The sequence below is a fragment of the Euleptes europaea genome, chromosome 18 (genome assembly GCF_029931775.1).
Source record: "Euleptes europaea isolate rEulEur1 chromosome 18, rEulEur1.hap1, whole genome shotgun sequence".
In the NCBI taxonomy this organism is placed as follows: domain Eukaryota; kingdom Metazoa; phylum Chordata; class Lepidosauria; order Squamata; family Sphaerodactylidae; genus Euleptes; species Euleptes europaea.
Window position 1 is genome coordinate 7,077,823 of NC_079329.1, and position 26,914 is coordinate 7,104,736.

General features: G+C 43.0%; 2 protein-coding genes across 2 annotated transcripts; both read right to left on the reverse strand.

Annotated features, from left to right (window-relative positions):
- Positions 1 to 747: 747 nt before the first annotated feature.
- On the reverse strand, positions 748 to 8,047 carry LOC130490294 (vomeronasal type-2 receptor 26-like). The gene is made up of 5 exons (XM_056864120.1): positions 7,703 to 8,047; positions 5,767 to 6,012; positions 3,457 to 3,666; positions 2,539 to 2,674; positions 748 to 1,637 (listed from the first exon to the last, which is right to left on the reverse strand). Exons 1-5 carry the CDS (start codon positions 8,045 to 8,047, stop codon positions 748 to 750), a joined length of 1,827 nt encoding a protein of 608 aa, XP_056720098.1.
- A 4,905-nt stretch (positions 8,048 to 12,952) lies between these two features.
- LOC130490295 (vomeronasal type-2 receptor 26-like) lies at positions 12,953 to 26,134 on the reverse strand. Its single transcript, XM_056864122.1, has 6 exons — positions 26,073 to 26,134; positions 24,672 to 24,963; positions 22,816 to 23,061; positions 20,513 to 20,722; positions 19,590 to 19,731; positions 12,953 to 13,854 (listed from the first exon to the last, which is right to left on the reverse strand). Exons 1-6 carry the CDS (start codon positions 26,132 to 26,134, stop codon positions 12,953 to 12,955), a joined length of 1,854 nt encoding a protein of 617 aa, XP_056720100.1.
- Positions 26,135 to 26,914: the final 780 nt, after the last annotated feature.

A 26,914-nucleotide genomic window follows, 5' to 3' on the forward strand; every position in this document is an offset into this window, starting at 1 on the left:
AGGAGGGGATGTGGTCTGGCCCCCCTTTCTATCGGTTTGCCTCTACCTTTCGACCAGCTGAATTTCGGTGGGGAGCGGCAAGAATTGGCAGGTGATTGCTCGTCATTGGTGGGCATTTGGGATCCTTAGGGAATTACCAGCAGCAAACAGCGGCCTAGACCTCTGTCGCGGGCAATACAGAAGTGCCATTTCCAGACTACAGGGGAAGTGACATCCTCATGTCACCAGCAACCTCATGGACGATCTGGTATCTGGGAAAAAAACTCTGGTAACAATGGTATCACCAAGAACAGAGGCTTAGGCCTCAGTTTGGTCCAAGCATATTCTTCCTACCCCACTGCGGTTGCAGGGGCATATCTGACACCCCAAATCTTCAATAAGCCTGTGCAATAACAGGGATGCCAGAAATAAGGTTGATGGTCTTTGATTAGGCCTCTCAGTACTCTCTCTCACTCTCACTCTCTCACCCAAAAAATCCTGAGCCAGCATTTTTGATTTGAGATTTACAGGAATGAAACATTCAAATGTCGAATTTTTTCCACCTCCCTACCGAAGAATTCTCTAAATGTGTCTTAGATGCCTATTACAGAAGAATTTCTTGGAAATGTTTCTGGGTTTCATTCTATGCATAAAACTAAATAACCACGGATAAATAGATAAATAAATAGATAAAAACAAAATAGCCACAGATAAAAAATAAATAGATTCAGATAAAGATAACAGCTGCAGAACAAATGAATGAAGGGTTTAATGATTTTTCCTGATCAGCTGCTCTCTTTTGTTCAACTCAGGCCTCAGAAGGATGACATAGCATTTGGGGAAAAAGATGCAGCCTAGTAAGCCAGCACTGGAAGCTAAGATGGAGAAGATCTCCACGGCCACCGTGTCTCTTCCTTGAGTGCTCAGGTAGGTGGGGAGAAAGGACAGCCAAACACTGCAGAAGACCAACATGCTGAAGGTGATGAACTTGGCTTCATTGAAACTGTCAGGCAACTTTCTGGCCAGGAATGCCACAATGAAGCAGACGGTGGCCAGAAATCCCATGTAGCCCAAGACACAGTAAAACATGGTGGCTGACCCTTCATTGATTTCTCTATGCAGTGAATGCATGTCCACTTCTGGAAATGGAGCAGAAGATCCTAGCCAAACAGCACAAATGCCAACTTGAACAAAGAAGCAAAAGATAACAATAGACCATGCCAATTGCTTCCCCACCCACTTTCGAAAAACGTTTCCTGGCTTAGAGGCCATAAATGCCACCACGACTGTAACCGTTTTCGCCAAGACAGTAGAAACAGCGACTGAGAAGATGATGCCAAAAGTCGTTTGTCGGAGGAGGCAGGTCACCTCGTTAGGCCTTCCAAGGAACAGCAAGGAGCAGAGGAAGCAGAGAAGGAGAGAGATGAGTAGACAGTAGGTGAGGCTCCGGTTGTTGGCTTTAACTATGGGGGTGTCCTTGTATTTGACAAAGATTGCGAGCACCAGGGCTGTGATCAGGGAAAAGGAGAGAGCCAAAAAGGTTAAAATTATGCTCAAGGGTTCTGCAAAGGAAAGAAAATTTGGAATCTTGGGAATACATTGGACTTGTCCCAAGTTTGGATAATGACCATCAGAGCAAGTCATGCAGGAATCTGTGTCTGAAAGGAGAAGAGAACCTATTTAGACACATTCATCATATAAAAACAATTTTATGAGATAGTACCTAACCTTTTATGGTCAACCCTTGATGAAATAACAAAAAATCACTATGCTGTGTACAATCAACCTGAAATGCAAACGTTTTGTATAGTTGGTTCCCTTTAAGATCTGTTCCATAGTAGGTGTCTTTAATCGGACATTATACCTGGGAAGACTACTAGATAGTTTCTCCTAGAAACTGGTAGGTTTCTTTATTAGTCACACCATGATTTTTACAGTGTGTAAATATGTGTTAGTTGTCAATTATTTATGAATCTTTGTAGCAACTGTTTAGTGGGCTGATGAAGACACCCTCGAAATGGCTTACAACCTGGGTAACTGTCATGGTTCATAGAATTTTAAGTAGACAATAAAACACAAATGTATGAAGTTTAGTGACAGTTATTGAAGTTTAGTGACCTTATATGTTTATTGGCCTACGTGCTGTCATTTGCAACCCTTGATTAAAACAGTTTTGTTAACCTATCCTAGCATTGACTTTCAGGCTATAGACATATATTGATATGAGAGTGTTAATCCCATTGTGGTGAAAGGACCTTTCTGGGTATTTCGGTGTTCATGGTGATACTTCTCAATCTCATACCCGGTTATCTCTTTCATTAAAACAGAACTATGCCCTTCTTCTGCCCGGGAGATGTCTTTTCTTTAGAATCAAGGTCCCATTATTTCTAAAAAGTATAACACAAATCTCTGGAAATAAATGCAGCAACGCAAGGCATGTTCAATACCGAGGAGCCTTTTCATGTGTCCCCATAGCGCAGATGTTTAAATGCCCTCCCTTCAGGCAATCAGTCCAAAAAACATATTGGGATCTTCAACGGGAGTCATATGAATAAGAGCATTTCCTACCTTCTTCGTCTGATATTTTCCCTTCTGGACACGGATCACAATCGTAGCAGCAGAACGGTTCCCCTTCCTTCTTTTTCTTGCTGAAACCAGGCTTACAGTTGTCATTACACACAGATAAGGGAGGCAGCTGTCATTGAAGAAAAAGAGAAGGTAGAACTGAGAAGATTTGGGGAGTATTTTGGCTCGCAATAGCTGTAAAAAGTTGTCAAGTTAATGGGAAGAGTAATATCTCTGATATCAAGGGAGAATACACGTTACCAAGAAGACTACTGAATCAAACTGAGATTGAAATGTTGCGTGCTCAGTGAGGGTGGCATTCACAGCCCCTTCTTGAATCTCTAGGAGGAAAGTCCTTTCGTGGCCAGGAAGGGGCTGAACCGGCATTGGGGGGCCCTGCACCAGCGGCTGGCCACTTATGCCTTGCAGAGTGGCCCCAGTGGTGGTGGGGAGGCCCATACACTGGTCTCCCACTGCTGCCGGGGCAGCGCCACCCATGGATGGTGGATGGGCCTTCCGCCGGTGTTCCACCAGCACAAAGCCCTGCGCTGGTATCCTGGGGGTGTTGCTAAGACGTGCTGGGGGGCGGTGCCGCCGATAGGCAGCTTCCTGTCCCCTTTCGGCTTTTTTGCAGGGTTAGCCTTGCTGTTCTCAATGGAGCAAAATGCACCATTTAAAAAAGAAAAGCCTCCAAAATGCCAGGAACCAGATTTGGAGGTGCCGCAGCAGCGCCTCAGCCACACCTCAGTCCCCGGCCATGGAAAGCTCAGGAATGGGCAGCCCGTGTCTCAATCAGAAAATTCGTGGACTAAAAAGGTTGTTGAGTCTGTTTGCTATCTTCCTTAAAGTGTCTGTGTACTCATTTCATTAAAGTTTTGTACATTTTGAGAGACAGTGGAGATTTTTTCTCACCTCTGTGAGGTGTCTGTTCCACTGAATTCTGTCCTCGTCGATGGTAATTCTTTTACTAAGTGGAACCTGAGGATCCAGCCTCCCGATCTTGACTCTGACATAGGACTCATTTGGAAAAGTGACCATATTGGTAATATCAAATCCACCTTTCAATTCTCCATGTTCATTAAAGGTCACTTCATCTCCGGCACTGTTGTTGAATGCAATTCTCTGAAGAAGTGCGTGGAGCTTAGTAGAAAGATAAAATGTATCAGGGAACCTGGAGTGATTTTCATGGATTGGAATGACCTCACCAATACTTTTTAGTTTCAAACAGATTTTTAGATTACTTTCATCAAAGATGGAAGGTTTTCTATGGATTCAAGTATTTTGGGTGCTCATGAGAATAAGCTTCCATGGCCAGTTACAGGACAAAGGAATGAAGTTTGATTCAGGGTGTTTCTGGAATGAATACTGTTGAAGGAGCTTCCAGAAAAATCCGTTTTGGTTTAGCTGCATCCAGAGTGCATTTTTTTGGCCAGCAGCATTCATATCGCTATATATACGCAAATGAGCCTATCCATTAGAACAGGGTTAGGGAACTTCCAGGCCCAGGGGCCTTTTAAGGCCCATGAAATCATTTGAACTGGCACTTTGTGTGTCCTGGCAGATCTCTAGCTCAGAAGGATCTAAGACTGGTGATCCGCCCCTCCTGTGGACAGGAACAGCCTCTATTCAAGGCAGATGTGATTTTGTTTTGCTCAGAAAAAGAAAGGAAGAGTCATCAGGTATGAAGCTTCTATGACTGCCCAAGAAACTGTGTTAACCCTTTCCCACCCGGGCCATGGAGAAACGTATTCCCTCTGTACTTCCAGAGGCCTGGGTGTGGAAGTGGCGACAATGGAGGTGTTAAAGGGGGCAGGGCCAGAATGCACGGGGTGGGGGGAGTTCTTAGCCAGTGTGTCCTCATTTCATCCCTGCAGGCGGAGGTAGCAGGAGCCGGCTGTGGAATCCTGCCCTGACCGTGCGGAGCAGGAGTGGCGTATGGCTGGACGGCTATGCCCATCTGGTGCAAAAGACCATCCTGTGCCACCAGGTGGACAAGCGTGCCACCGGTTGGTTGCCTACCTGCTTTCCACAAGGGAGGGGAGTCATGTGGGGTAGCTGCCTGCTTGGGGCTGGGTTGGCTAATTTCTAAGTTGATAATTTTGTATGGCCCATGAATGATGTTATAAACCTCCAAATGGCCCTTGGTGGAACAATGGTTCCCCACCCCTGCATTACAAGGGCAATAGGCATGCCCCCACCTACCCTACAGAGCTGCAGGAAGCCAAAGGAAGCATGAAGAGAAGCAAAGTCTGCAGGAGCTGGTCAGAAAATGACAGAGGGTCAGAGCTTACCAGGTGGTGAGATTTAATTTCTCACTTTTCAACTCCATCTCTAGATTTGTGCTCTACTTAGTCAGAGGGAAATACTCCCTGACTCTATAGGAGTTCCCATAATTTCCATGGTTTTACCATGGAATTTTGGGGGATTCTGACAGCATCATGCTGGGGACAGGGGGTTGATGTCACTTCCGGGTTTTCACACAGAGGTGATCTCGAATTGTCAGTAACACTTTTTCAACGGCCCCATCTCTTTGCAACCCTCAGCATGATAGGGGATTTTCTTTTGTCAGTGAAGAGCAAGTACCTTCCAAGGCGGCACATTCAGAGAAGCCAGGCTAACCCCTTCCTCCATGCCTCTATGGTTGGGTCTGGCAGACGCCAAGATGTGTAGAGCATGTGCAATGACATAGACAGCATTATAGATACTGTAGCTATGGCCACTCATGGTCATTTCAAAAAAAGGTGCCGGGACAGTCTCCAATCTCTCCTCTCCCGTGCATGTGTCTTCCAAATTTGTTCTATTAATGGAATCTAGTAATGCACATTGAAAGACTTGTTCCCAGAATGTCTTGATAAAACCATCCCCCTTTGCCCAGGAAGGTTTTATTTGTTGGAGAAACGTATGGAATCCTAGGATATCCTTGGAATGTATTGTGAAGGAAAGAGCGCCATGAAATATTTGTATATTTGATATCTTTTGTACAATAGTGAATGCAAAGTCAATCTGGGCTGTTGTAATCCACACCTTTCCTGTAGAGGTTCTCACCACATAATCAGAACCTGTCACATTCGTTAAAATTGTGGGAATAGAGATAATGGTTGCCAGCCAGGCAAGGGTTGCACTTTCTCCATGTAGAACAATTGCATTGGCTTTGCTATCCAAGAAATCTGTATTACTACTGTCGAAATATTTTAATATAAAATTTATGTTATCCCACCTGACCTGTATTATGGCTTTTTCTATGAAGGCCACACAGATTCCTTTCCTGGAAAGCATCAACGCAAATGCTTGCAAAAAACGGTCTCCTACTTCATTATCCATAGTGAAGAGCCCAACCCATTTCCAGCCGAAATGCAGAAATAGCTGGACAATTCCCTCGTACTGAAGGGCTTCCTGGGAGGCCGTGCGGTAAAAGTGAGGGAGACTGGTTGGGTTATCCACTGCTGATTCAAATGAGCCAAAAGAAAACTAATAAGAAAAAAAATCATGTTACTGAGGGAGAAAAGGAATACTTCATTTATCACCTTCTTGTTTCAGAAGCTCTTTAAATGTTACCTCAGTTCTTGGTCCTATAATATTGGAAACATAAACTGCATAAAAGACTACTCTGTTTTCCAGACTGTTGCACATCTTCTTTTTCCTGCATGTTTCCTGCTGCAGCTAGTGAACATGTCTGGATCCATGGCAGTGTTTTACATTTTTGTTTTATTTTTTAAAAATATGTATTAGCCATTTTCTCACCTTAAAGAACTGAAGGTGGCTTATAGTGTGGATAAAACAAATATTATAAAAAATACATAAAAGATCAAAATTTAAATGTCAGTCATGCCCAATTTCAATGTATTTCTCAAAAGATATCCCCATATCTAAATGGTTTGTCTTTTTTTTTCTTTCCCACAGCAAGAGGTACGAATTATCCGGAAGCCATTAAAACCTTTTTGGGGAAAAATGAACCAATGATACTTTATGGTACTGGAGTTTGGGTCGAAGATATTTCACACAATATTGATTCCTTTTTGTCAATTTTTTGGGGCATATAATCATATTGCCTAAGTGTGTATCAGGTATAGCTGTTCAGCAAGAATTTGCAATCCCTTCATTGGAAGAAGGTCAGTATTGTCTACTCTGACGGGCAATGGCTCTCCAGGGTCTCCGGCAGAGGTCTTTCCCATTAAGTACTGCCTGATCAGTTTTAACTGGAGATGCTGTGGAATGAACCTGCGACCTTCTGCATACCAAGCAGTTTTTGTCCCACTGAGCCACGGCTGGCTACTTGCTCACCAGTAACCTTCTATACTAATCTGGCAATTATTTTTCACTAATTCCTAAGAGTGAAAAAAACCTTGGTTTCAATGTGCCATTTAATCACTGTTATATTCTATGTAAAATCCAGCAGTGCTCTTTCTCATGGGCACGATTCTGGCATTTAACAGAATGGGTTCAAGAAGAGCATGTTCGAAATTTATATTTTTTAAAAATCGCAGCATATGGTCAATACAGGGGAAAATATTGATTTGTATTTTCCCTCCTTTTGATCATGACTTTCCGTCACACTATTCAGAACCCACCCGGATGTGGAAACTGGAGTCATGAAGCTGATTTAGCAGTATCCCAGAAGAACCAGATACCTCTAGCTTTGGTGTTCAAACAAGGATTCTGAGTAGAAACAAAAATGTTGCCTTCTAAGAATGTTCTTCATAATCTGAGATGCCAAAACCCACAGACAAATGTCGCCAGATGTGTGTGAATCTTTCACATTTCCTTTCCCCTGCAATCCTTCTTTGCTTCCATTTTGAGTAGCTACCGTAATAGAACTGTTCATAGTACTTAGAAAGGATTATCCAGTAGACTGATGCAATTGGCCAATAATAAAACCAACATCCATGCATTGAACAGAATCAAGTATTATAACATCCTCCCCCCCAAAAAAAATCATCTCAACATATTCAAATGGAATATTCCACACACATCCTTTGAAATCCTTCCTGACAATTCCCATTTCAAGATGCATATCACACTCAAATGCAAAGTAACATATTTCACCTCTCCCCCTATTTTTTGCTTACTCGTTGAAACCATTGGCCCTAGATGAGGAAGGGGTCTTAAACTGCATGTGAGATTTGTGGAAGTCCAAATCATCGCAGTTCTCTGCTCATACCTGTGGGATCTTGTAACGACTTAAGAGAGTTGCTATATCTGTTGAAATTTCAGAACTATATCCCCCAATGACACCGATCATTTTTTTCTGGGTGCCACACTTGTAGTTTGGGACAAGTTCAAGTGATGTGAAGAGTAGGTCCAGGGTGGTCCTGAAAGTCCATTTCAGATATACATAGGAGTCATGAATGTGAAACCCAAGGGTTACATTGGGTAAGATATTGGGGTTCTTGTTGACCTCATGGATGGCAAACACCAAAGCGAGGATGTGCTGGTAGAACTTTGTTATCAAGCTGCAACCAAAATCAGTTATTGTTTGAGAAGAGAACTCTTCAACATACGGCATCTGTATTGGTCACTGATGGATAAAAGAACACAAAAGGGCCCAACTAAATCTGAGAAATGGCTCATCTGGGACACTTTTCATTTGCCCCAACACAATGCTACTAGGAAACCCACAAGCTGGACATTGAACCATCAGACATTCCCACTGCCCACCAATGACTGGCATTCAAGTGGATACTGTAGGTTCCTCTTAGTTAGCAACACAACTGCCCCTGAATAGATCCTCAAATTTGTTTTGACCCCCTTGAAGACACATAATCCAGCATCCTTCAACAGAGTGTGTGTCAGCAAGTCCAATGTTTTCTGTGAGAAATTAGTTTCTTATGTTTCTCCAGCATACTGCCAAGCAATTTCATTCAGTGATTCTGAGTTTTACTGTTGCATACATATTCTAAATCTGTTTTGTGCAAACTATTTGTATTCTCCTTCGAATCTTTTTCTAATCTGTTTAACATACGCCCTCATATGTTACCCCAATAAGTGAAGAAGAGATGGTTTTTATACCCCAATTACCTCTATGTTATTAAGGAGACTAAAACCAGCTTCATATCGCTTTCCCTTCCTCTCCCCACTGCAAACACCTTGTGAGGCAGGTGGGGCTGAAAGTGTCACAAGAGAACTGTGACAAGCCCAAGGTCGCCCAACAGGATTCATGTGTAGGAATGGTGAAAACAACCCTGTTCACCATATTAGAGACCGCTGCTCATGTGGAGGAATGCGGAATCAAACTCGGTTCTCTAGATTAGAGTCTACCATTTTTAACTGCTACACCACACTGGTTCCATTTTAGTTGGGTGAATTATCATGAAAACTAGGCTTTGCAAGAGGCTGGGTCAACTTTAAAGATCTTTTAACCACCATTTATGTGGATGGCTTAGGGAAAACAACTAATAAAGAGACAGGTGTTCAAAATATTGTGTTTTTATCATTTTAAAGATAAGAAGAAGAATCACATAAGCGCTAAATGACTTATTCATGTACAATTCACACAAGAACTGGAGGAAATAAAGGGTGGAGGGGTGCAAATAGAGTGAGGGTACTTTGGGCAATATTTACCTATCCAGAGGGGTGATGTCTGGTGGAAGCAGGGTGAAGGAGGGAGGAAAAGGGATCAGCATTTCTTGGAAGTAAAGCATTCATTTGGCACTTCATGCTGCCTCATTATTATTAAAAATGCCTATTCAGTTTTGCGAGTATATTTAGTTGCTAAAATAAAATCAGACATTATCATCAACTCTACACAAGAGGAGCCATGACTTCCTTACAGTGGAAAACAATTATCATCCTGGGAAGGGTGCCAATGAAATAGAACTTCTTGGGAAGTACAGACAATATGATAAACCACCATTTATCTGGATAAGCGGCTTAGGGAAAACAACTAAAAAAGAGACAGGGGTTCAAAATATAGTATTTTTATAATTTTAAAGATAAGAAGAAGAATCACACATGCGCTAAATGATTTATTAATGCTCAATTCACACAAGAACTGGATGAAATAAAGGGTGGAGGGGTGCAAATAGAGTTAGGGTACTTTGGGCAATATTTACCTATCCTGAGGGGTGATGTCTGGTAGAAGCAGGGTGAAGAAGGGAGGAAAAGGGATCAGCATTTCTTGGAAGTAAAGCGAGGAGAACTTACACATAAGGAAGGGCTTGGGGTTGGATCCAATGAATGGTGAAAGGGCCAATATTTATAGTAAAAACCTGTTTCTTCAGAAGAGCAATCAAAGTTTCTTTGTCCCTGGTAAAATGTTCCTTTGGCACCTCATCCTGCCTCATTACTATTAAAAATGCCTATTCAGTTTTTGTAAGTCTACAGAATTGCTAAAATAAAATCAGACATCATCATCAACTCTATATTAGTGGAGCCATGAAGTCCTTACACAGGAAAACATGTATCATCCTGGGAAGGGTGCCACTCAAACAGAAGTTCTTGGGAGTTACAACCAATATGAGATACAATTCCACCAATTAGGATTTCACCTGGCTGATACCACTGTTGTGGAATCTGAGGCGAAATGTTCCCCGTGCACTTCATACTATGTACTTCATACACCACGAGCAGAAGCACCATCTGTATCAGCAGCAACATCTCAGACTCTGCCAAGTGAAATCCAAGAACACCTCTCTCTCCACATGTACTGTCCAGGGTCTCCTCTACAGCATCATCCTTAGTTTCTGCCTGGTTTCAAGAAGGTGGCTCAGATGGCGCCTGATTGAGTCAATATTCTTTTCAATAGTGGATGTAGGGACTTTTTCTTTCATATCTCAACCTGCTTCTTTGTATCAAATTCGAGAGATATTGTTTACTGATACAAAAATTGCCTCTCTGTAGTCCCTCATTTTAGCTGAGAGTGGTTCAGCGGAGGGCTTTATAAGCAGAACTTAAAGATTTTATTTCTGGTTTGTTTTCTGTTTTCTTCTAGACAGCTATTGGAACTGAGACTGGGTAAGGAAATGACAGTGATTTTGATAATTATAGTGGCGGTCATCTCGTCTGGAAGACTGCTAATATTGTTCTGGGATAATAGTTTGCAGAACTAGTGAAGCAAAAATATTTTTTTTCTAATTTCATCCCAGCTTCCCTACAGTGAGGCAGCAGTTGGATTGGGGAGCTCAGAATGACTAGCAGGGCCCCCCGCCCACCCATGATGCAATAAAAAAACTGGGAATCTCTAAATGAAAGTGACAAAGCAAGAACTAAGGATCATTTCTCCTTGGATGAATTTATTTATCACATGAACACATGAAGCTGCCTTCAACTGAATCAGACCCTTGGTCCATCGAAGTCTGTATTGTGTACTCAGACCAGCAGTAGCTCTCCAGGGTCTCAGGCAGAGGTCTTTCAAATCACCACCCTCCCTAGACCCTTTAATTGGAGATGCCAGGGATCGAACCTGGGATCTTCTGCATGCCAAGCAAATGCTCTACCACTGAGCCACAGCCCCCTCCCCATAGGCTGGAACATTTCTGCACCACTTGTCCAGAGAACCAATTCAAAGTGTTTGACAAAGTGAAGCATGATAAAGCCATAAACAGCATAAAATCATTAAAAGTTCCAAGAAACCCAGCCTAAAAATCCAGCAATAAACCCTCAAGTTAAACCCTGTGTTCTCTCAGGTTAGGGGCAAACGATCAAAATGTTTGACGAGCAACCCTGCTTTTAAACAATTGGGAAAAGAGAATATGTTTGGCCTTGCACCTCGGTGTCAGGCGAGCCTCAAAGGGAAGGGCATTCTACAGGTAAGATGCCAAATTGACAAGCCGTGTTTCTGAGCACCACCTGCCTCACTGATTTAAGCAGGGGTGCGGAGAGCAGGAGGATCTGAACCGAGAGGGAAACATTAATAGATGGGATGTACAGTATGGGAGGAAGTGGTCCTTTGTGTTCTCCAACTCCAAGCCATTTGGGGCCTGAAAATAAGATTTTGCTCTTTGAGTTTTGCGAGGAAATAGACAGGCAGCCATGGAGGGTCTTTCTCCACTTTCCTGACCTTTCAGAGCCTGTGTGATGTAGTGGCTGAAATCTCTTACTAGGATCAGGGAGAGCCAGGGTTGAATCCCCATTCTCCACCTGCAGGATGCTGTTTGACCTTGCGCTGGTCACACCCTCTCAGCCACACTTACTTCACAGGGTTGTTATGAGTATGGAATGGCAGAGAGTGGAACAGTGTCTGGTTCTTTTGGGCCCCCTAGGAAGAAAACTCAGAGTATAACGTTTGTGAAACGATCACCCGTTGTTCTGTTGCTGCCGATTTTTTGCCATGAGGAAAAACTGCTCATTCAGCATTCAAAGTAGCACTGCATATCGCAAGCGCAGGATTGGCCAGCAGGGGAAATTTGCACATCACCCCCAGGTCCTGGCTGAGATCTCTTTTGGGGGATTTGTTTGGTAAAAAGCTTAACCTCCAGAAACAAATTGAAGAACAAGGTGGCGAGTGGGTCCTTTCTGAGCATGTGTGTAATGGTTATATTTACATGTTCCAGAAGGAGGTGATTTGTTAGCATTTCTTCCAATCTGATTGCAGGCTTGGTTGTGGGACAGAAAGGATCTTGATCTATCCTTTTCATACAGTTTGGCTGTGACAGCTAGATCATCCCCCTGCTGCGTAGTGGGTGCTTCTGCCTCAGGCCAAAAATGACCTCATCAGGAGGGGATGTGGTCTGGCCCCCCTTTCTATCGGTTTGCCTCTGCCTGTCGACCAGCTGAATTTCGGTGGGAAGCGGCAAGAATTGGCAGGTGATTGCTCGTCATTGGCGGGCATTTGGGATCCTTAGGGAATTACCAGCAGCAAACAGCGGCCTAGACCTCTGTCGCAGGCAATACAGAAGTGCCATTTCCAGACTACAGGGGAAGTGACATCCTCATGTCACCAGCAACCTCATGGACGACCTGGTATCTGGGGAAAAAAACTCTGGTAACAATGGTGTCACCAAGAACAGAGGCTTAGGCCTCAGTTTGCTCCAAGCATATTCTTCCCACCCCACTGCGGTTGCAGGGGCATATCTGACACCCCAAATCTTCAATAAGCTTGTGCAATAACAGGGATGCCAGAAATAAGGTTGATGGTCTTTGATTAGGCCTCTCAGTACTCTCTCTCACTCTCTCACCCAAAAAATCCTGAGCCAGCATTTTTGATTTGAGGTTTACAGGAATGAAACATTCAAATGTCGAATTTTTTCCACCTCCCCACCGAAGAATAAAGGCCCATAGAGATTCTCTAAATGTGTCTTAGATGTCTATTACAGAAGAATTTCAGGAAAAGTTTCTGGGTTTCATTCTATGCATAAAACTAAATAACCACGGATAAATAGATAAATAAATAGATAAAAACAAAATAGCCACAGATAAAAAAATAAATAGATTCAGATAAAGATAACAGCTGCAGAACAAATGAATGAAGGGTTTAATGATTTTTCCTGATCAGCTGCTCTCTTTTGTTCAACTCAGGCCTCAGAATGATGACATAGCATTTGGGAAAAAAGATGCAGCCTAGTAAGCCAGCACTGGAAGCTAAAATGGAGAAGATCTCCACGGCCACCGTGTCTCTTCCTTGAGTGCTCAGGTAGGTGGGGAGAAAGGACAGCCAAACACTGCAGAAGACCAACATGCTGAAGGTGATGAACTTGGCTTCATTGAAACTGTCAGGCAACCTTCTGGCCAGGAATGCCACAATAAAGCAGACGGTGGCCAGAAATCCCATGTAGCCCAAGACACAGTAAAACATGGTGGCTGACCCTTCATTGCATTGCACTATGATTTCTCTATGCAGTGAATGCATGTCCACTTCTGGAAATGGAGCAGAAGATCCTAGCCAAACAGCACAAATGCCAACTTGAACAAAGAAGCAAAAGATAACAATAGACCATGCCAATTGTTTCCCCACCCACTTTCGAAAAACATTTCCTGGCTTAGAGGCCATAAATGCCACCACGACTGTAACCGTTTTCGCCAAGACAGAAGAAACAGCAACTGAGAAGATGATGCCAAAAGTCGTTTGTCGGAGGAGGCAGGTCAGCCGGTTGGGCCATCCAATGAAGAGCAAGGAGCAGAGGAAGCAGAGAAGGAGAGAGATGAGTAGACAGTAGGTGAGGCTCTGGTTGTTGGCTTTAACTATGGGGGTGTCCTTGTATTTGACAAAGATTGCGAGCACCAGGGCTGTGATCAGAGAAAAGAAGAGAGCCAAAAAGGCTAAAATTATGCTCAAGGGTTCTGCAAAGGAAAGGAAATTTGGAATCTTGGGAATACATTGGACTTGTCCCAGGTTTGGATAATGACCTTCAGAGCAACTCCTGCAAGAATCCATGTCTGAAAGGAGAAGGGAACCTATTTAGACACATTCATCATATAAATACAATTTGGTCAACCCTTGATGAAATAACAAAAAATCACTATGCTGTGTACAATCAACCTGAAATGCAAATATTTTGTATAGTTGGTTCCCTTTAAGATCTGTTCCATAGTTGGTGTCTTTAATCTGACATTCTTCTATAGCTGGTTCACCTTTATGTAATCGGATACAGTTAGGATGTGTTTCTTTTCAGGAACACTGAAGAGACTGTAAAATAATGTTATACCTGGGAAGACTACTAGATAGTGTCTCCTAGAAACTGGTAGGTTTCTTTATTAGTCACACTATGATTTTTAACAGTATGTAAATATGTGTTAGTTGTCAATTATTTATGAATCTTCATAGCAACTGTTTAGTGGGCTGATGAAGACACCCTCGAAATGGCTTCCAACCTCGGTAACTGTCATAGTTCATAGAATTTTAAGTAGATAATAAAACACAAATGTATGAAGTTTAGTGACAGTTATTGAAGTTTAGTGACCTTGTATGTTTATTGGCCTACGTGCTGTCATTTGCAACCCTTGATTAAAACAGTTTTGTGTTAGAAAGCGTTGCAGCTCTATAGGCGAGTAAGCACAGAAGACTCAGCACGTAGTACAAAAGTGCTCTTTTATTCACAGTGACAGAATGCTCCGCTTGGTCATCAACTCTCCACAACCCACAACCCAATACATATATAACACACCTATATACATATCTGGCATAGTCTCTCAGCCAATCACCTGTTGGCTGCCTTGTCTCCAGGACTATCTAGCTCAGTCCAGTACAAGCCAGTTTTTCTGCTCAGTCATTGAGCTGTCATGTGACACCACCAATCACCTGGCTGTCACATAGATCTTTTACATCTGCTTGCCATGTGCAGTCTCATGTTCCAACACTCCTCCTAGACTGACATTGCAAGCCCCAATTTGCTTCTAAATAGTTCAAACTTTTCAGTAGACAAACATTTGGTGAAAACGTCAGCAATATTTACATTTGAAGCACAATGTTTCAGAACCATTAAACCATTGTTTACCGCTTCCCTGACATTCTGGTATCTTATTGTGATGTGTTTACTTCTTGTTCTAATACCTTGATATCCAGCCAATTGTTGTGCTGCAGTATTATCACAGTAAACACTTACAGGCATTTCACATTCAAGATTTAGGTCTTTAGCCAGTTGACACAGCCATTCCAGCTGAATCTCACTGTCGCTTAATGCAGAATATTCTGCCTCACATGTGCTGGTAGCTACATGAGTCTGTTTTAAAGACTTCCACATAACCAGTGCCCCATGTAGAAATAACACGTACCCAGTGGTAGACTTTCCTTCTTCTCTTTCCCCCCAACTGGAGTCACTATACACTGTGATTGTTTCCTCTGCATCAGCCTTTAAACACAACCTGGCTGAAGCTGAGCCTTTTAAGTATCGCAGCACCCTTTTTGCTGCATTCCAGTCTTTCATGTATGGACATGCACATTTCTGGCAAAGCAAATGTACTGCCATACAAATGTCTGGTCTTGTCCAACATGACAGATATAACAATGAACCCACCAACGATTGGTATTGATTTTTATCATGGAATACCTTATCATCCACCTCTTTCACATACCCTGTTGTCATGGGAGTCTCAGTGCTTTTTGCCTCTGTCATTTTAAATTTTTCTAGGAGCTGTTCAATCTTTTTCTCCTGGCACAATTCAAAATATCCTTCTGGGTTCCTGGTAATTTCTACCCCCAGATAATTTTGAATGTCACCAAGATGCTTCATTTTAAACAGTTTTCCAGTTGCCTCCTTAAACCAGTTTAGTTGTTCTTTTGTATGACACAACAAACAAAGATCATCAACATATAAAAATACAACACAGTCAGAGCCCTTTACACATTTGGTAAACATACAAGGATCAGCAACACCTTGCTTAAACCCAAGATTTGCCAATGCTTCACTAATGCATTGGGATCATGCACGTGCACTCTGCTTTAATCCATACAGAGCCTTATGCAATTTTAATACTCCTTGTTTACCCTTGCATTCAAACCCAGGGATCTGCTCCATATATATTTCTTCACTTATTGTTGCATTCAGATATGCTGTGGTGAAGTCAAAATGGTGCACTAACATGTTATCTCTGACAGCTTTACACAATGCAGCTCTTATAGTATCAGCCTTCACAGTGGGAGCAAATAATTCATCAAAGTCTTGTCCTTCAACTTGGGAATAACCCTTAGCCACAAGCCTGGCCTTACGGAGTATCTTCCCTTCTGGACACTGTTTGACTTTGTAAAGCCATCTGCACCCTATGGCTTTTCTTTGAGCTGGCAGTTTTGTTACAGAGAATACCTTATTCTCTTTCAGGGAATCAAACTCAGTTTGCATGGCTTCTAGCCAGGCCTCTTTTTCCCTGCTTTCCAAAGCCATTACCTCCTGAAAGCTCTTTGGTTCTTTGACTTGTACATGATTTACATCAGTGGTCTCAAAACCATACCTCTCCGGGGGAATTCCTTTAGTGCTCCTGCTTGACACCCTAGGAATCTGTCTCCCCTCTTCAGCCCTTGGCGATGAAGCCCTTTGAGGAGACCCCTCCTGCTTCACCCCATCTGCATCCTGTGAGAGATCTGTCAATGGTAGCCCAATTTCTTTTGGCTCCTCCTGTCCATGAATTCTGGCCCAGTTATTACCCTCACAAAAATTCGCAGCTCTGCTGTAGCTGAGAGAATTATGTTCATCAGCAAACCTGTATGATTTCATGCCAGACTGATACCCAAGGAAGGTTAGTTTTTTAGCTCTCGCTCCTCCTTTCCTTCTCTTGGATATTGGCACATCAACCCAGGCTTTTGTACCAAACACTCTGAGGTAACCTAAGCTAGGATCCCTCTGGTACAAAACCCTATAAGGTATGTCTTGTATGGACCTGGTCCAGATCCTGTTGGAAACATAGGAGGCGGCCTTTATTGCTTCTGCCCAGTATGTCATTGGCAACCCTGCATCCTGCAACATGGAATACATTTTTGTTTGTAGCATTCCCCCATGTCGCTCAGCAACACCATTTTCTGCTGGCACCGCCACGTTGGCAACTCTGTGCCTCACACCTTGCACCTGTAACCATTTCTTAAACTCATTTGACATGAATTCTCCCCCAAAATCTGTTTGGAGAGAATCCAAGGTACATTTAAGTTGTTTCTGCACTCTTTTGGCCCAATACTTAAATGTTTCAAACACCTGTGACTTCCTTTTCAAAGGATACACCCAGGAGAATCTGGTGCAATCATCCACCAGAATCAACGCGTAATGGTTACCTGAGTGACTCTCCCTGTAGGGGCCTATTACATCTGCATGCACTACCTTTAATGCAGTGTCTGAGAGTCTCTCACTATGCTTAGCCACTGGGTAAGCCTTAGATTTGGAACTTTTGCATACCTCACAATCCAGGTAGTTCCCACACTCTTTAACTTTTTCCTTCCCCAGTAAGGCTAGCGTTTTCTTTATGGTCTCATAATTTGCATGAGCCAACCTTCTATGTAGCAGATGTATGCAATTGTCATGGGGGCTCTTATTAGTTATCATCTTTGCCTCCACATGCCTATTTTCTACCACATACACATTATTACACATTTTCCCTGTAAGAAGCACTTTCCCACCTTTGGATATCTTACAAGCCTTGTCTGTAAATGTTACAGTATATCCAGCCCTGTCAAGGGCACTTACACTTAGCAAATTGTTCTCTAGTTCAGGGACACATAGCACCTTTTTAAATGTATAGTTCAAAGCTGGGAACCACACACTCCCCTCACGTGTCACCTCAGAATTCCTTCCATCAGCGAGGCTTACGTGCGGCAAACTTGAGTCCCGTGTGTCTTTTAAAAGTTCCTGATGCCGGCAAATGGTCTGTGACGCACCAGAGTCTAAAATCCAGACACCGGCTGTGTCACTGTGCTCAGTCAGCACCAATGATGCCTTCTGACCGCTCACAAACTCACGTGACGACTGGTCCCTTCGGCTTTTCTTCCTTGCTTCTGGGCAGTCACGCTTTAAGTGATTTGTAGCCTTGCAGATGTAGCAACGTCTGACCCTCAGAGCCACGTGCTGCTGTAAATCACCCGGCTTTCTCTGCTCCGCATTCCTTTCTCCGCCGGCAAACCTCCGCGTCTCCTGGCTTGGCAGGTTTCCCTCCGGCTTGGCAGGCTTCTCAGGATTTCTTGCAAGCAATCTCTTTTCATGTTCCAAAATTCTTCCAATAACATACTGTAAAGTTAGTTTATCAATTTCAACCGACTCCAGAGCTGTAATTAGCATGTTATACTGCTCAGACAGAGAGCTCAGGAGTATATAAACTTTATCATCCTCCGGTAGAGTCTTCCCCCTCTGCTCCAGCATTTGGAAACATTCAGTCAGTTCATTTATATGGTTTCTCACAGGAACTGACGGCAAAAGAAAAGTTCTGTACAAACGCCTCGTTATGGCTATCAAAGAGCCAGCTGTTTTTTGGACGTAGACCTGAGATAATGAGTTCCAGGCTGCTTTCGCTTTCAAAGCTCCCGTCACATGGACAAGCTGGTCGTCAGCCACGCTCAGCACTATGCTTGCCAGTGCCTTCTCATCTTTCACCACGTCCTGCGGCGTCTCAGGATCCGGTGGGTTGGAGACATAAATCCACAGTGCCTCTCTTTTAAGGTAGTGTTGCATTCGTAACGCCCACACATTGTAGTTGGTAGAAGTGAGCTTCTCCACAAGCAAGGACATTGCAGCTTGAGCCATAATTTCTCCCGCTCCCTGCTGCTCCTGCTCCGTGTCGCTCTCCTCCTCCGCCTCAGACGCACTGCTGCTGACAGACCTGCTGGGCACCTCCTCTGCTCCGTCTGACTCAACCTCAGACATCCACTCGCCTTCTGCTCACTACAGCCCTTGTTCCACAGATAGTACCTCTGCTCAGAACCTCCAGGATGTAGCGCAGTTGAGCTGTTCTGGGCCCATAACCCTGTTGGCGTGTGTTAGAAAGCGTTGCAGCTCTATAGGCGAGTAAGCACAGAAGACTCAGCACGTAGTACAAAAGTGCTCTTTTATTCACAGTGACAGAATGCTCCGCTTGGTCATCAACTCTCCACAACCCACAACCCAATACATATATAACACACCTATATACATATCTGGCATAGTCTCTCAGCCAATCACCTGTTGGCTGCCTTGTCTCCAGGACTATCTAGCTCAGTCCAGTACAAGCCAGTTTTTCTGCTCAGTCATTGAGCTGTCATGTGACACCACCAATCACCTGGCTGTCACATAGATCTTTTACATCTGCTTGCCATGTGCAGTCTCATGTTCCAACAATCCTAGCATTGATTTTCAGGCTATAGACATATATTGATATGAGAGTGTTAATCCCATTGTGGTGAAAAGACCTTTCTGGGGATTTTGCTGTTCATGGTGATACTTCTCAATCTCGTACCCGGTTCTCTCTTTCATTAAAACAGAACTATGCCCTTCTTCTGCCCGGGAGATGTGTTTTCTTTAGAAACGAGTTCCATTATTTCTACAAAGTATAACGCAAATCTCTGGAAATAAATGCAGCAACGCAAGGCACATTCAATACCAAGGAGCCTTTTCATGTGTCCCCAAAGCGCAGATGTTTAAATGCCCTCCCTTCAGGCAATCAGTCCAAAAAACATATTGGGATCTTCAACAGCAGTCATATGAATAACTAATCTGTCACTAAACATACATATTTCCTACCCTCTTTGTCTGACATTTTCCCTTCTGGACATGGATCACAATCGTAGCAGCAGAATGGCTCCCCTTCCTTCTTTTTCTTGCTGAAACCAGGCTTGCAGTTGTCATTACACACAGATAAGGGAGGCAGCTGTCATTGAAGAAAATGAGAATGGAGAACTGAGAAGAGTTTGGGAGTATTTTGCTTCACAATAGCTGTAAATGTTGTCAAGGTGATGGGAACAGTAACATCCTGTATATCAAGGGAGAATACATGTTATCCAAACCACTACTGAATCAACAGAGATTGAAATGTTGTGTGCCCAGTGATGGTGTCATTCACACTGGTTCCTGAATCTCTAGGATGAAAGTCCTTTGGTGGCCACGAAGGGCTGAACCGGCATTGGGGCCCCCTGCACCAGCTGCTGGGCTACTTACGCCTTGCAGAGTGGCCCCAATGGTGGTGGGGAGGCCATACGCTGGTCTCCCACTGCTGCCAGGGCAGTGTCTCCCATGGACGGTGCATGGGCCTTCCACCGGTGTTCCACCAGCACAAAGCCTTGATCTGACATCCTGGGAGGTGTTGCTAAGACGTGCTGGGGGGCGGTGCCGCAGATTGGAAGCTTCCTGTCCCCTTTCGGCTTTTTTGCAGGGTTAGCCTTGCTGTTCTCAATGGAGCAAAATGCCCCATTTTAAAAAGAAAAAGCCTCCAAAAGCCCAGGTACCAGATTTGGAGGCGCCGCGGCAGCGCCTCAGCCACGCCTCAGTCCCAGGCCATGGAAAGGTCTCGAATGGGCAGCCCGTGTCTTAATCCGCAAAATTCATTGCCTAAAAAAGTGGTTGAGTCTGTTTGCTATCTTCCTTAAAGCGTCTGTCTACTCATTTCATTAAAGTTTTGTATATTTTGAGACACAGTGGAGATTTTTTCTCACCTCTGTGAGGTGTCTGTTCCACTGAATTCTGTCCTCGTCGATGGTAACTCTTTCACTAAGTGGAACCTGAGGATCCAGCCTCCCGATCTTGACTCTGACATAGGACTCATTTGGAAAAGTGACCATATTGGTAATATCAAATCCACCTTTCAATTCTCCATGTTCATTAAAGGTCACTTCATCTCCGACACTGTTGTTGAATGCAATTCTCTGAAGAAGTGCGTGGAGCTTAGTAGAAAGATAAATTGTATTAGGGAACCTGGAGTGATTTTCATGGATTGGAATGACCTCACCAATACTTTTTAGTTTCAAACAGATTTTTAGATTACTTTCATCAAAGACGGAAGGTTTTCTATGAATTCAAGTATTTTGGTTGCTCATGAGAATAAGCTTCCATGGCCAGTTACAGGACAAAGGAATGAAGTTTGATTCGGGGTGTTTCTGGAATAAAAACTGCTGAAGGAGCTTCCAGAAAAATTTGTTTTGGTTTTGCTGCATCCAGAGTGCATTTTTTTGGCCAGCAGCATTCATATCGCTATATATATGCAAATGAGCCTATCCATTAGAACAGGGTTAGGGAACTTCCAGGCCCAGGGGCCTTTTAAGGCCCGTGAAAACATTTGATCTGGCACTTTGTGTGTCCTGGCAGATCTCTATCTCAGAAGGATCTAAGACTGGTGATCCGCCCCCTTCTGTGGACAGGAATAGCCTCCATTCAAGTCAGATTTTAGTTTGTTTTGCTCAGAAAAAGAAAGGAAGAGTCGTCAGGTATGAAGCTTCTATGACTGCCCAAGAAACTGTGTTAACCCTTTCCCACCTGGGCCATGGAGAAACTTATTCCCTCTGTACTTCCAGAGGCCTGGGTGTGGAAGTGGCGACAATGGAGGTGTTAAAGGGGGCAGGGCCAGAATGCACGGGGTGGGGGGAGTTCTTAGCCAGTGTGTCCTCATTTCATCCCTGCAGGCGGAGGTATCAGGAGCCGGCTGTGGAATCCTGCCCTGACCGTGAAGAGCAGGAGTGGTGTGTGGCTGGACAGCTATGCCCGTCTGGTGCACAAGACCATCCTGTGCCACCTGGTGGACAAGCATGCCACCGGTTGGTTGCCTCCCTGCTTTCCACGAGGGAGGGGAGTCATCTGGGGTAACTGCCTGCTTGGGTCTGGGTTGGCTAATTTTTAAGTTGATAATTTTGTATGGCCCATGAATGATGTTATAAACCTCCAAATGGCCCTTGGTGGAACAATGGTTCCCCACCCCTGCATGACAAGGACAATAGGCATGCCCCCACCTACCCTACAGAGCTGCAGGAAGCCAAAGGAAGCATGAAGAGCAGCAAATTCTGCAGGGGCTGGTCAGAAAATGACAGAGGGTCAGAGCTTACCAGGTGATGAGATGTAATTTCTCACTTTTCAACTCCATCTGTAGATTTGTGCTCTGGTTAGTCAGAGGGAAATACTCCATGGCTCTATAGGAGTTCCCATAATTTCCATGGCTTTTACCATGGAATTTTGGGGAATTCTGACAGCATCATGCTGGGGACAGGGAGTTGATGTCACTTCCGGGTTTTCACACAGAGGTGATCTCGAATTGTCAGTAACAATTTTTCAATGGCCCCATCTCTTTGCAACCCTCAGCATGATAGGGGATTTTCTTTTGTCAGTGAAGAGCAAGTACCTTCCAAGGCGGCACATTCAGAGAAGCCAGGCTAACTATGCCTCTATAGTTGGTTCTGGCAGACGCCAAGATGTGTAGAGCATGTGCAATGGCGTAGACAGCATTATAGATACTGTAGCTATGGCCACTCATGGTCATTTCAAAAAAAGGTGCCGGGACAGTCTCCAATCTCTCCTCTCCTGTGCATGTGTCTTCCAAATTTGTTGTATTAATGGAATCTAGTAATGCACATTGAAAGACTTGTTCCCAGAATTGCTTGATAAAACCATCCCCCTTAGCCCAGGAAGGTTTTATTTGTTGGAGAAACGTATGGAATCCTAGGATATCCTTGGAATGTATTGTGAAGGAAAGAGCACCATGAAATATTTGTATATTTGATATCTTTTGTACAATAGTGAATGCAAAGTCAATCTGGGCTGTTGTAATCCACACCTTTCCTGTAGAGGTTCTCACCACATAATCAGAACCTGTCACATTCATTAAAATTGTGGGAATAGAGATAATGGTTGTCAGCCAGGCAAGGGTTATACTTTCTCCATGTAGAACAATTGCATTGGCTTTGCTATCCAAGAAATCTGTTTTACTACTGTCGAAATATTTTAATATAAAATTTATGTTATCCCACCTGACCTGTATTATGGCTTTTTCTCTGAAGGCCACACAGATTTCTTTCCTTGAAAGCATCAGCTCAACTGCTTGCAAAAAATGGTCTCCTACTTCATTATCCATAGTGAAGAGCCCAACCCATTTCCAGCCGAAATGCAGAAATAGCTGGACAATTCCCTCGTACTGAAGGGCTTCCTGGGGGGCCGTGCGGTAAAAGGGAGGGAGACTGGTTGGGTTATCCACTGCTGATTCAAATGAGCCAAATGAAAACTAATAAGAAAAAAAATCATGTTACAGAGGGAGAATAGGAATCCTTCATTTATCACCTTCTTGTTTCAGAAGGTTTTTAAATGTTACCTCAGATCTTAATCCTATTATATCGGTTACATAATCTGCATAAAAGACTACTCTGTTTTCCAGACTGTTGCACATTTTCTTTTTCCTGCATGTTTCCTGTTGCAGCTAATGAAAATGTCTGGATCCATGGCAGTGATTTAAATTTTTATTTTATTTATTTAAAATATTTATTAGCCATTTGTTCACCTTGCAGAACTCAAGGCAGCTTATAGTGTGAATAAAACAAATATTATTAAAAATACATAAAAGATCAAAATTTAATTCTCAATAATGCCCAATTTTCATTTATTTCTCAAAAGATATACTCATATCTAAATGGTTTATCTTTTTCTTTCTTTCTCACAGCAGGAGGTACGAATTATCCGGCAGCCATTAAACCCTTTTGGGGAAAAATGAAACAATGATTCTTTACAGTACTGGAGTTTGGGTAGAAGATATTTCACACAATATTGATTCCTTTTTGTTAATTTTTTGGGGACATATAATCAGATTGCCTAAGTGTGTATCAGGTATAGCTGTTCAGCAAGAATTTGCAATCCCTTCATTGAAAGAAGGTCACTATTGTCTACTCTGACGGGCAATGGCTCTCCAGGGTCTCCGGCAGAGGTCTTTCCCATTAAGTAATGCCTGATCAGTAACTGGAGATGCTGTGGAATGAACCTGCAAACTTCTGCATTCCAAGCAGAGTGAAAAGAAACCTTGGTTTCAATGTGCCATTTAATCAGTGTTATATTCTATGTAAAATCCAGCAGTGCTCTTTCTCATGGGCATGATTCTGCCATTAAACAGAATGGGTTCAAGAAGAGCATGTTCGAAATTTATATTTTTTTAAAATAGGAGCATATGGTCAATAAAGGGAAAAACTTGATTTGTATTTTCCCTCCTTTTGATCATGACTTTCCGTCACACTATTCAGAACCCACCAGGATGTGGAAAATGGAGTCATGAAGCTGATTTTAGTTCTTTAGCAGTATCCCAGAAGAACCAGATACCTCTAGCTTTGGTGTTCAAACAAGGATTCTGAGTAGAAACAAAAATGTTGCCTTCTAAGAATGTTCTTCATAATCTGAGATGCCAAAACCCACAGACAAATGTCTCCAGATGTGCATGAATCTTTCACATTTCCTTTCCCCTGCAATCCTTCTTTGCTTCCATTTTGAGTAGCTACCGTAATAGAATTGTTCATAGTACTTAGAAAGGATTATCCAGTAGATAGATGGAATTGGCCAATAATCAAACCAACACCCATGCATCGAACAGAATCAAGTATTATAACATCCTCCCCCCCAAAAAAAAATCATCTCAACATATTCAAATGGAATATTCCACACACATCCTTTGAAATCCTTCCTGGCAATTCCCATTTCAAGATGCATATCACACCCAAATGCAAAGTAACATATTTCACCTCTCCCCCTATTTTTTGCTTACTCGTTGAAACCATTGGCCCTAGATGAGGAAGGGGTCTTAAACTGCATGTGAGATTTGTGGAAGTCCAAATCATCGCAGTTCTCTGCTCATACCTGTGGGATCTTGTAAAGACTTAAGAGAGTTGCTATATCTGTTGAGATTTCAGAAGTATATCCCCCAATGACACCGATCATTTTTTTCTGGGTGCCACACTTGTAGTTTGGGACAAGTTCAAGTGATGTGAAGAGTAGGTCCAGGATGGTCCTGTAAGTCCATTTCAGATATACATAGGAGTCATGAATGTGAAACCCAAGGGTGACATTTGGCAAGATATTGGGGTTCTTGTTGACCTCATGGATGGCAAACACCAAAGCAAGGATGTGCTGGTAGAACTTTGTTATCAAGCTGCAACCAAAATCAGTTATTGTTTAAGAAGAGAACTCTTCAACATACGGCATCTGTATTGGTCACTGATGGATCTAAGAACACAACAAGGGCCCAACTAAATCTGAGAAATGGCTCATCTGGGACACTTTTCATTTGCCCCAACACAATGCTACTGGGAAACCCACAAGCTGGACATTGAACCATCAGACATTCCCACTGCCCACCAATGACTGGCATTCAAGTGGATACTGTAGGTTCCTCTTAGTTAGAAACACAACTGCCCCTGAATAGATCCACATATTTGTTTTGACCCCTTGAAGACACATAATCCAGCATCCTTCAAAAGAGTGTGTGTCAGCAAGTCCAATGTTTTCTGTGATGAATTACTTTATGTTTCTCCAGCATACTGCCAAGCAATTTCATTCAGTGATTCTGATTTTTACTGTTGCATACATATTCTAAATCTGTTTTGTGCAAACTATTTGTAATCTTCTTCTAATCTTTTTCTAATCTCTTTAACATACGCCCTCATATGTTACCCCAATAAGTGAAGAAGAGTTGGTTTTTATACCCCAATTACCTCTATGTTATTAAGGAGACTAAAACCAGCTTCATATCGCTTTCCCTTCCTCTCCCCACTGCAAACACCTTGTGAGGCAGGTGGGGCTGAAAGTGTCACAAGAGAACTGTGACAAGCCCAAGGTCGCCCAACAGGATTCATGTGTAGGAATGGTGAAAACAACCCTGTTCACCATATTAGAGACCGCTGCTCATGTGGAGGAATGCGGAATCAAACTCGGTTCTCTAGATTAGAGTCTACCATTTTTAACTGCTACACCACACTGGTTCCATTTTAGTTGGGTGAATTATCATGAAAACTAGGCTTTGCAAGAGGCTGGGTCAACTTTAGGGATCTTTTAACCACCATTTATGTGGATAAGTGGCTTAGGGAAAACAACTAATAAAGAGACAGGTGTTCAAAATATTGTGTTTTTATCATTTTAAAGATAAGAAGAAGAATCACATAAGCGCTAAATGACTTATTCATGTACAATTCACACAAGAACTGGAGGAAATAAAGGGTGGAGGGGTGCAAATAGAGTGAGGGTACTTTGGGCAATATTTACCTATCCAGAGGGGTGATGTCTGGTGGAAGCAGGGTGAAGGAGGGAGGAAAAGGGATCAGCATTTCTTGGAAGTAAAGCATTCATTTGGCACTTCATGCTGCCTCATTATTATTAAAAATGCCTATTCAGTTTTGCGAGTATACTTAGTTGCTAAAATAAAATCAGACATTATCATCAACTCTACACAAGTGGAGCCATGACTTCCTTACAGTGGAAAACAATTATCATCCTGGGAAGGGTGCCAATGAAATAGAACTTCTTGGGAAGTACAGACAATATGAGATGCAATTCCACCAATTAGGAGTTCACCTGGCTGATGCCACTGATGTGGAATCTGAGGGGAAATGTTGCCCGTGCACTTCATGCTATGTACTTCATACACCACGTGCGGAAGCAGCATCTGTATCAGCAGCAACATCTCAGACTCTGCCAAGTGAAATCCAAGAACACCTCTCTCTCCACATATACTGTCCTGGGTCTCCTCTACAGCATCATCCTTAGTTTCTGCCTGGTTTCAAGAAGGTGGCTCAGATGGCGCCTGATTGTGCCAACATTCTTTTCAACAGTGGACGTAGGAAACGTTTCTTTCGTGTCTCAACCTACTCCTTTGTATCAAATTCGAGAGTTATTGTGTACTGGAACAAAAATTGCCTCTCTGCAGTCTCTCATTTTAGCTGAGAGTGGTTCAGAAGAGGATTTTATAAGCAGAACTTAAAGATTTTATTTCTGATTTGTTTTCTGTTTCCTTCTTGAAAGCTATTGGAACTGAGACTGGGCAAAGAAATTGCAGTGATTTTGATAATTATAGTGGTGGTTATCTCCTCTGGAAGACAGCTAATATT